General features: G+C 41.2%; 1 protein-coding gene across 1 annotated transcript in view; it reads left to right on the top strand.

Annotated features, from left to right (window-relative positions):
* The first annotated feature begins 764 nt into the window (after positions 1-764).
* Positions 765-11,720, top strand: part of LOC136874475 (heat shock 70 kDa protein cognate 4-like) — a 36,081-nt gene continuing 25,125 nt past the window's right edge. Inside the window, exon 1 of the mRNA XM_067148104.2 lies at positions 765-969. Within this exon, the coding sequence (XP_067004205.2) occupies positions 765-969 (205 nt within the window). The remainder of the gene's footprint in view (positions 970-11,720) is intronic.

Here is an 11,720-nt window from a genome sequence, read left to right as displayed (position 1 = left end):
AGAAAATAATAATAATGAAAAACATTATTAATGACAGCATGTTTATGTTTCAACCAACGGATTCGACATCTTCATATTCTTCGAATTACGTGAATAAGATCAAATATATTGATTATATCTTTTAGAAATCCTGTATACAAATGCGTAATTGTCACAGACCTACAACATATCTGATACTTCAACAGCTTGTGTATGTGTGAGAAATGGAGAGAGGGAGAGAGCGCCAAGTGGTCAGCTTAACGTCCCTTCACTAACATGAAATGACCGGGCGAGTTGGCCGTGCGCGTAGAGGCGCGCGGCTGTGAGCTTGCATCCGGGAGATAGTAGGTTCGAATCCCACTATCGGCAGCCCTGAAGATGGTTTTCCGTGGTTTCCCCATTTTCACACCAGGCAAATGCTGGGGCTGTACCTTAATTAAGGCCACGGCCGCTTCCTTCCAACTCCTAGGCCTTTCCTATCCCATCGTCGCCATAAGACCTATCTGTGTCGGTGCGACGTAAAGCCCCTAGCAAAAAAAATCAAATGATATATTTCCTCAGGAATCTGATGGAACTCGTTACTAACATTAGGATTCAAATACTTAGAAATATCTGGAATGGAGGCTGGGGACTCTCGTCAGAGGGCGCAATATCACCCGTACGATATATTTGCGGCTTATAATAGTTACTATAATATTTAAATGAAATATGACTCCATAGAATTAAATGAAGTAACAAGAAATTTGTATTTTTTTGCAGGTCGTTATTTTTATTGATCTACTGCTATGGCAAAAGTTCCAGCAATAGGGATCGACCTAGGCACCACATTCTCCTGTGTCGCAGTATTCCAACATGGTAAAGTTGAAATAATTGCAAATGAGCAAGGGAATAGAACAACTCCGAGTTACGTTGCTTTCACTGATACCGAGAGATTAGTTGGAGAACCTGCAAAGAACCAGGTTGCAATGAATCCCAACAATACCATCTTTGGTGAGTCTTTGACATTGACTGATTTATGTCTTATTTAGTCTTATTTATAGAGACATAATTAGCACTTGCTTTGAATGGGAGAAGTATCGTTTAATATAAGTCAATTCGGTTGATTACTCATGTTGATATTACTGTGATTGAAATGTAATAATTTCACTTTTTTCTAACCTCCCTATGTGGATCACTGGTAGGGCGTCGGTCTCCAGATTCCAAGATCATGGGTTCAACCCCAGCAGAGGTAGTCGGATTTTTGAAGGGTGGAACGAGGTCCATTCGATTCTCCATGTCGTACAATGTCGGTACGTAAAAGATCTCTGGTGAAACATTTGGTGTTTACTCAACAAATTTAATTGAAACTAAATCATAGATCACCCAACAGAGATCGTTTCATTTGGCCACCTGGCAGTGTAAAACAAAACTTCAAAATTTATTCGCGGTTGGAGCAAATGCCTACACAAGGTAGCTGAAGCCTTTCTAGTAATAATATTTTCATTATTTATTTATTTTATGTGTATGGTTTAAAAAAATTAATCTTGAAATGAAGTAATGTCAGTTGCTCTGTACTTGTAATAGAATATCTGAAATTATTTGTTATAGTGGAAATAAATCATCTTCAGTTTCAAGTCAGTTAATCTATAACTTTGATGTTTTTCAATATGTTTAAACTAACTCAGGAGAGAGTTTCAATTTAGAAAAGAAAAAAACACATTATTTTAATAACAGAGTATATCTGAATAAACCGTCATCAATTAAAAACAGAATTATATTTTTCTTTCTTGAAAGAACGTTACCATATTCCCAAACATTAATTTTAATTCTTATTTTATACTTTATTAATTGATGAATATTATTAAGTCGTGTATAAATATTTATGTTAAAATTCCGTATAAACCCTCCTTTCTTTTAAATATTCTGACTTCTATTAATGGAGTACTCCTCTTGTGCTTCCTTACTTCTCACAAATCCAGCTAGGAGTGCGATATGGTGCAACGTACTTTCATTGGCGTTATGCCAGCTGGTTTGTTCACGGGTAACTTCCCGTTAAGTCATATTCCGGTGACGTCATCTTCTATCGCTAAACTGTTTTTGTAGTTTATTCTTCTCTTTTTATTAAAATTAATATTATTTAAGGCTCCGATGAGGTCTTAAGGCTTTCGCAAAACTGTACTTCTAGTTGTAAGTTATGTGTTATAGTTATAGTTATAGTTATAGTTATAGTTATAGTTATAGTTATAGTTATAGTTATAGTTATAGTTATAGTTATAGTTATAGTTATAGTTATAGTTATAGTTATAGTTATAGTTATAGTTATAGTTATAGTTATAGTTATAGTTATAGTTATAGTTATAGTTATAGTTCTGAAAATGTTAAGAAATGCACGACGAGTAATACGGGCACACGTAGGTATTGACCTGGCAATTATTTTAAGAAAATATAGACAAATGTGCAAGATTGCTGCAGAGTAATTGTCTTGCACACTGATTGAAATGCAAAAGATGGTACGCATTGAGATGTGTCGCGTGAATATGGAATTAAACGGACGCAATGAAGGCAATATTTTGTTAAATATCATTAGCATTAATGAAAAAAGGACCAAGACTACTATTGCTGAGCTGTAAATTCACGAAATGGTGCTATCAAGAATCGACAAGGTCCATCAGAATGTATCTTCTCTGGAATTTGTCGTGATTTTGACACGATGTTCGGGAATCCGTTTTGATCCAGATGGGCAGAAGTTAAACATATACCACACTCATCTCACAAAAGTGAAATAAAAATAAGCATTTTGATTCCCAAATTGAAAAATTATCTGCATGGACAATGCTCCTACACAAGGGAAGACATTACCAATTCAGTGAAGCGCGAGAATGCAAGCCTTACGAGGTATGGTTGTCACTTTTATGTCCGTAGCCGTTGCCAATGAACGACTGATCTACTTGGCATTTATCTTAGTGGTTCCTAATGTGGCAATTTTTGCACATGTTTGGGCAGTCCACTGTGTTCACGGATTTGTATTGGGACCTTTCCCATCATCCCAAATGGCCTTATGGAACCATACGATGGCAATAACGCCCCAACTGAGCTACAGCCACATGGGTCTATATCGCCACGGCGATCGATAGTCAAGGGACCTTTTTAGTCTAGAGATAAATGCCAGCCCATCTGGAAAGCAATAAATAATCCAAACTTATGGGTAAACAAATGCTCTTTCGACTGTGCGAGGATCGAACGCACTCCCCTCCGTTCTAAGGAACTTCCGCCCAGGGCCTAGAGCGTTCGCGGCATAATGAAAGCTTTCAACCAGTCTTCCAGTCCTTGACCTGGTCAGGGATGTTTTGAATGAACCAGATATAAGTAGTATACTCTAGGCCGGTTCTAAGTGACTGGTGTCAGCATTTTTCTGCTGAGTCAGCACTACTGTAGTAGTATAACTATGCGGGTTCTGACCTGGGGTCATTGACCCCTAGTATAGTAGTAGGGCTATGCCGATTCATGGAATTTGCATAAGAGAGCGAGCCTAACTTCACAGACGCCACCTTAGAGGGGTCTAACCGCACTTTCAAGGCAAGTTGAACTTCTCGACGTGGATTTTACATAAGGGAACATGCCTAACCCCACAGTCGCCAATTTGGAGGGGCCTAACCTCATTTTTACGGGCAGATGCTCTTCGCGACGTGGACAGTCGCCATCTTGCAGGGGCCTAACCTCAGTTTTCCGAGCAGATGCCTTTCCCGACGTGGACAGTCGCCATCTTGGATGGACTGAACCTCAATTTAACGGCTAGATGCCCTTCCCGACGCATCTTGACTAGTAGAGCAATGGAGATTATCGCGACGCCAACTTAAGTTGTTGGCAATTTGGATTCGCGTAAAAGAGCATGCCTAAACTCATGGAGGGGCTTGACTTCACTTCTACGGCTACATGCCCATCCCGACGCCGTCCAGAGTAGGAGGTCAATGCGAATTCTCGAGGCGCTATCTTCAGTAGTAGCGCAATAGTGATTCGCATAAGAGAGCACACCAACCACATGGAGGAGCTTAACTACACATGGCCTAATTCTACGGTCAGATGCCCTTCCTGATGCCATCTTGTGTAGTAGGGTGATAGGGATTCTCGCGACACTATCTTGAACAGTAGGGCAATGGGGATTCGCATAAAAGAGCAAACCTAACCACATGGAAGAGCCTAACTACACAGAGCCTTGCTTTACAGTCAGATGCCATTCCCGACGCCATGTTGGAGGAGCCTAAATATACAGGGCACAGTTATACAGTGAGATGACCTTCCCGTCGCCATTTTGATCCTCACACCAGAGGAGGCACATATGACCTAACCTAGTTTTATGTCCAGACGCCTTCCCGTCGTCACCTTGGAAGGGGCTTAACTACAAATGACACTATTTTACGGTCAGATGACGTTCCCGTTACCATTTTGGTCCTCTTACTAGAGGAGGTAAATAGGTTTATGTCTTGTTTGAAATTTACATTTTAGAGAAATGAAGTTGAATTATTAAATGTTTGAAATATTGCCCTCGAGCTAGTTTTGAATATAAGATTTTAATCAGGATCTGCAATTACCTTGAGCTGGTGGACCTCTCGAATATGGACGAGGCGACCCCACCTGCTTCACTAACACACACTCTGTGGACTGGAGCGATCACTAACACAACCTGGCCCAAAATGTGCCAGCTTTTATAGCAAATGGGAAAGTTCCAGAAAGCTCTGGGCTAAGGCCCGACACATCCCAGTTCTTATTGCATGATCACATAAATACCAGAAAATTTTGTTTGGATGAAAAATAAATACACAAAATATTCCATTGCTCGACATCTTAAGTTGGCCGGGAGAAATAGGAATGTTTCAAATATTAACACACCGAAAACAGGGAATAAACGATTCAGTTTAGAAAACCTTATCATGCAATATTACTCTACAATTTTAATAGCTCATCCTCACACCAGAGGGCATAACCTAAGTTTATAGTAGTGACATCTGTTGAGAAATGTCCAACTTTCTTGTAATAATTGTTGCAAACATCATATATCAGATGACGTTCTCCAAGACACTAAATTTAAATGAACGGGGCAGGTACCTCCGGTACAGACCTCCTTCTCCCAAAGTCCTTCCTCGGGGGACACAGTTTGGAATTATTCTTTTTAGAAAAAATTGAAGTTGTTTTTACGGACAGAAAATATCTTGATGAAAGTTATTTTGTAAGAAATTATGTCAAAGACAAGTCTTGAAGGCTTCCCGCAGTGGTAAAAGTCCGGAATGTAGAGTTCAAGCTTGACGGAAAGAGCAGCCGCCGCTGCGCAAACCCGAGTGGGGTTCCCTTCCCGCTACCATGAGAGGGGTAGCCGTGGTGATTGTCGCCACAGATCGGGTATTGATGCACTGCTTCAAGGTGAAGTAGGCGGTAATGTTACCGCACATCAGCCCTTGCCCGTAAGGATGGTGCTTGTGCGCCGTCATGAGGGAGACTGGGCCAAAGTGGGGTGGGCCGTTAACCCACGCCAGCATCACTCGCCAGATGTTGTGACTCGGCCGCAGATGACAGACAGGGCAATGAAGCTGTAATTTTCCTGGCGACTGTGGAGTTTCTATGTAGTGAGCGAGTCTGTTTATATTTAAGATGCAGGTTCACATGAGCCGGGTGGCATCAAGGATGAGTGTATGAAATGCCGGCACGGTTTTGGAGGCGGGGGAAAGGTGGTGGCAGCAAGGCAACGGAAGAAAAGGTTTGTACACGGTTGGAACAATGAAAGGTAATACACTAGATTAGTGGGGTAGAAGGTATCCACTTTTATTTACAATTTAAAATTCTGAGCGTTTAGGGAAAGAAATGTAACTACTTCCTCACTGCCATAACTTAGCGGACTATACAGCAAACCAAAAGATTTATGCCGGGTTTATTTGGGAGTGGTGCAATCTAGAAATTATTTCAGTGGCTGGACTGCTCACCAAAAGAGTGACTGGCGTTAAGGAATCCAAAATAATACATGGCCCATGAAATATGGGGGCAAGTTTGCCTGCCGGTACAAAATTCTTTACCATTACCTGATCTCCAAACTTTATATTGGTGGGCCTACGTCCACGATCATATCTCTCTCTAACCTTCTCATGAGAGGCCTTAATGTTCCTGTTACTCCGCTTCCACAGGTCCCTGATGTTATCGGGACCTATTGTCTCTGGAAATATCTCATTGATGGACCAAAGATTAGACAACAGCATGTTAGGAACAAACTTAAATATGAGAGAGGCAGGAGTGAACTTGTGGGACTCATGAACGGCCGAATTTAGAGCAAAGGCTAACCAATGCAGAGAAGAGCCCCCTGGAATGATCTTCATTATGAAAAGCTATCAAAGCATATCGAAGATTACGATCGACCCGCTCAGCCAGAGATATTTGACGGTAATAAGCGGAGGTAGTTATATGAGATATGGACGAATCAAAACAGAATTTTTTGAATAAATTATATGTGAAAGCCTTTGCATTATCGGACCCTATATATTGTAAGGACCAAAAGAAGCAATGATAGTATTCAGTCAAGAAATGGTAAACTGAGTCGTAGCCAGCTTAGTCGGAAATAACAATGAGAATCTAGTGAAGCCATCTACACATACAAGAATGAATTTATTCCCATTCCCATTCCCATTCGATTGAGGGTAGGGTCCGACGTAGTCTATATACAAACGTTCCATGGGGCGAGATGCTTGATGAGGTGACAATATCCCTAGCTTAGTAGACAAGGCGGGATTAATAAGCAAGCAAGGTTTACAAGCTTTAACGATTTCTCTGATTTTCCCGTCCATACTATTCCAAATAAACATTTCTCTGATTTTCCCTCGGGTTCTAAAGATACCTGAATGCCCCCCTAGTTGGGTCTCATGATAGTATTTGAAGATCCTTGGCACAGGAACAGCTAGAACAACTGCTTTCATCGTCTGATCGTGCTTGGAAGGGCAGCACAGAACCACGTTCCTCAACACATATGGGAGAACATGTTCCCCAGAAGAAAGGGTCTCCATTATACGAGCCAGCACTGGATCTTATAGTTGACATTTCTCAATGTCACGACAGTCAAAATAGTACTAACACTACAAGGTATGGGCATGGAAGGATAAGAACTGTCCTCCTGTTCTCTGGACTCGACGTCACTAGAAAACATGTGGCTTAGTCCATCCGCGGCCACATTTTCCGATCCTCGAATGTGTCGCACGTCGAACTGAAAAGCAGAAATTGTGATAGCCCAACGGGAGATACGTCCATTACGATGAGGCCTACCTAAAACCCAACTTAAAGCTTGATTGTCAATTTCTAATTCAAATTTGGCATGCTCCAGATAAAGGCGGAACTTCTCCAAGGCAATCAGATTGAAAGTCCTTCCAACTCATAGATGGAGTACTTGGCTTCTTCAGCCGACAAAGTTCTAGACACATAGGCAATAGGCCACCTTCTGAGTTCAGTTTCTTGAAGAAAGACAGCAGAAATAGCAGATGAAGAGGCATTAGTTTGAACAATGAAATGGGGTTACAGAGAGCTAACTTGCTGTGACGGCCCCAATTTGAACCTTTCCTACGAAGCAGGTTTAGAGGCACCACCCTATTAGCGAAGTTAGGAATAATTTTCCTGAAAAATTCACCATGCCCATAAACCTTGAAATTCCTTTGATATCCTTAGGGGGCTTGAAATTACGAATAGCTTGCGTTTTGGAATGTTCTATAGAAACACCATCGGGCGACAAAATATGCCCTAAATGACATGCAAGGCATAGCAAAAGCAATCTTAGATAACTTAACTGTCAACCCAGCCTTACGAAAGCGATTAACGACTTCCTTCAGATGATCTAAGTGTTCTTCGAAGGTCTTCAAGAACACAACGACATCGTCGAGATAATGATAAAGATAGTCAATTTGATGTCTAGAAGATCCCATCCAGCAGTCCAGGCAGGACAGCCGCGCCCGTGGAGAGCACGAAAGGCGCGCGGTTTTATTCATATAAGTTCCAGTCGGTAGCGAAAGCCGCCAATGTTTGAATTTTTCCGCCATAGGAATCTGATTATATGCTTGGTTCAGATCTAAGATTGTAAAGAACTTAGCCCTGCGAAACCATGAAAAACATGAATGATCAGCAAGGGGCACAGATTGTAATACGACCTTACGGTTTAAAGCCCTGTAATCAATGACAGGCCTGAAGCCACATTGGGGTTTCGGTACAAAAAAATGGGCAATGAATACGCTGACTCTGAAGGTCGAATAATACCGTCCTTTAACATTTGATCTATGATCTTCGCAAAAGCCTTCATTTTAGGTGGAAATAGCCTATATGGGGAAAATATTACAGGAATTGAATCCAGAACCTCAATCTTATACTCAATCAGGTCAGTGACACCAAGGGTCCGGAAGGACTGGCACAACTTTCTTATAATTTCGGTCTGATCCTCAGGTAGATGCCGAAGATCTACCGACATCTCATTTTGGATAGGCGAAATAGATGAAAATGACACAGAATTACATGTGAAAAGAGTAATGTTAACGTTACTATCAAATTTGAATGTGCACGCCTTGCTCTGCAGGTCGACCAGAATGAGACATGAAATCCGCTCCCAATATTATAGGGCAAGACAAATGCTTAGCCAAAAACAATTTTCCAAGTAAATTTCGAGATATGAACTTTATAAAAAATAAAGCCTAAAATTTCTAACGGTGATGAATTTGCCGAAACGCATTTAATGGGAGACAAACAATAGTCTGCGAATTTAAAACAGGCTTTTAGCTTAGAGTACCACTCCTCGGAAATAATAAAGATAACGCCCCTAAATTTAATAGCGCCGTGACGGGTTCGTTATTCACTTCAATTTTAAGAAATGGCACGCATCCTTGGATATCAGAAGCAATTCTAAAGCCTTCAAATGACAAATTGGAGGAGCTCCCTTCCATTAAGGATTCGTTTCCTAGTTTAAGGGCGGCTGAGCCTCGGGAAACAGAACATTGTACTCAGCCAATGACCCTTGTCACTTCCTAGTTAGTAGAGGCAGAACAAGAAGTTGAACAAGACGGTTTGCTGTTAAGCGAAGTGCAATTTTTGGCTAGAGTGTAAAACGGCCCACACTTGAAACAACCTTTGGACAGACCTGTTCCGGTCCTAGTTCCACTAGATTTTAATTTTACCAAGGGACGCTTATTCCTAAGGTGTTCAGTCGATCCGCACGCAGAACACTTGCGTGTGTGGAATATTCGGCGAAGTGGTGGCCGGAAACTGTTAGATATGAAATTACCTCATAAGTTGAATTCATTGAAAATTTGGATATGCCCTTAAGCGACATGGCTAAGGGGTGGGGCAAACTGCTGAAACCTGGTGGCATAGTAGCTGACGACACTGGAGACTGAGTGGGTTCAAAAGCAGCATTACTCATACAAACGGATGGAAGTTTTTTAGATGGTCAGATGTTTGTTCCAATGGAACCGACGTTTGTTGTGTAGCCACCGATTTCCTACTCTCTGCCGACCTCTTAGAGTCCTCTTCCGCAGCTGAGTTTACAGTTGGAACAGTGTCACTTTAAGCACTAGCGGCCCCAGACAACAATTGTCTAACCCTATTCAGCATATCAGACAGGTGTTCCAATAGATTACTCGCTTCCCTAGCATGCTCATCCTTCAATTTCAGAGAATATAGGTCCCTAGCCCCATTGCAAAAATGAAACAGTCTAGCCTGAAATTTTTTGGGTTGATTAGTAGAAGGGTCACTTACTTCAAAATAACTAACGACAGAAGCTAGCTTGGTGGTATTATCAGTAATAGTGGACAGAGCCTCATCAATATCGTTCTCCCCATATACTGGGATACAAATGCGAAATTCTAAAGATTCCTTAGGTTTTGCAATATCTGCCGCAACTGGCTGGACCTTCCTAATTAGTTCATAAATTAATTCCTCCTTGCACAGGTACCCACCTGCAAGGACTTCGCGCGAACCAGACATATTCATAGAAAATCTAAAATTTGCAAAATTCCAGTAACCCAAAACAGTGTTCAGATTTCGATATTGACTTCTATGATTAGCCATCAAAATGGGCTTTATCCAGACCCATTCAACCACGCTCTGCTACCACGTGTTACGGAGATTCCGTGGTGAACAGAGGTGAAAGATGGTGCCGGCATGAATGTGTGGATATAACGCAATCGAAAGGTTGACTTAAAACTTTAAAATTGGCAGTTTTATTTCTTCCCTTTTTTCCTTTTCAGATGTTCGCTAATCGAATAACACAATCTTAATAGCTTGCCAAGTAATTAAAAGTTATTTACAGAAGTTAGCCCGTAGTCTTGATACAACACCTTTAGAGAGATTGAAAATAACAATTTTACAGGCTGGGCTTGAAGCTCCCCATTACAACTTTGCATGAGCACAACCGCTCCCTTCTAACCCACAAGCATGGAGAAAGATCTCCCGATTCCATTTGCACCACTAGAATACTGAGTATCCAAAATATACAATCTTAAAGGAGCACCTTTGTTCCACAAAATTATCTTGTAGACTACTCTCCAAACATTATACAATTCCAGGCTTCCAAAGGCACCATTCAACCTTTACATTAATAGGAAGAGGGTCTTTGATTTATTAATTTACAATTAGGATTCCATTTTAGAAAATTCACACTTTCCAGGCCTCTCTAGGCACAAACTACATGTAACTAAACAGTATTATCTGTCTCCAGTCAGGTATCCTTAACATGAAGCTGAATGACATCGATTGTAACAGGGGTAACACGTACCCATTCTACACGGCCTTTGGAAAAAACAAACTGCACCGAGCTCGATAGCTGCAGTCACTTAAGTGCGGCCAGTATCCAGTATTCGGGAGATAGTAGGTTCGAACCTCACTGTCGGCAGCCCTGAAAATGGTTTTCCGTGGTTTACCATTTTCACACCAGTCAAATGCTGGGACTGTACCTTAATTAAGGCCATGGCCGCTTCCTTCCCACTTCCAGCCCTTCCCTGTCCCATCGTCGCCATAAAACCTATCTGTGTCCGTGCGACGTAAAGCAACTAGCAAAAAAAAAAACCAAACGGGTAAAATACCAGCCCAAAAAGACAAAATGGGGAGAAGGCGAACTCTTGCACACCTAGAAATTTACGTTAAATATATAAAATCATATTTCCGCTTGTGGCCCTACGTTACAGAGGCTAGGCCTATACAGTCGAGGTGATTAGACGGAGAAAAGTTATGTTAGAGAAATTACAGGATAGAAAAGGTTACAAAATCATAGTCACCTCAAAATTAACTTGAGAGGGAATACGAGAGGGTATTTCACTCTCTATTCCCTGATTTCGGTCTAAGTTCTTACGACTGGCTTGAAATTTACATTTAGAGTTTAAAATTTACATTTTAGATTTTACATTTGATATTAATAAAGGTTTGAAACTTTCCTCTCGAGCTACTTTTGAAATATCATAAAATTTTAATAGGGATCTGCCATTACCTTGAGCTGGTGGACCTCTCGAAGAGGTACGAGGCGACCCCGCCTCCTTCACTAACACACACTCTGTAGACTGGAGCGATCACAAAGACAACCTGGTCCGAAAATGTGCTAGCTTTTATAGCCAAGGGTCAAATTCCGGAAAGCTCAGGGCCAAAGCCCAACATACCCCCAATTCTTACTGGTTGATCAAATAAATACCAGAAAATTTTGATTGGAAAATGAAAAATAAATATAATTTTTTTTCTATCACCCGACATCTTAGGTTTCTGGGAAG

This window comes from Anabrus simplex, chromosome 5 (genome assembly GCF_040414725.1).
Source record: "Anabrus simplex isolate iqAnaSimp1 chromosome 5, ASM4041472v1, whole genome shotgun sequence".
In the NCBI taxonomy this organism is placed as follows: Eukaryota; Metazoa; Arthropoda; class Insecta; order Orthoptera; family Tettigoniidae; genus Anabrus; species Anabrus simplex.
This window is presented reverse-complemented; position numbering and strand designations above follow the sequence as displayed.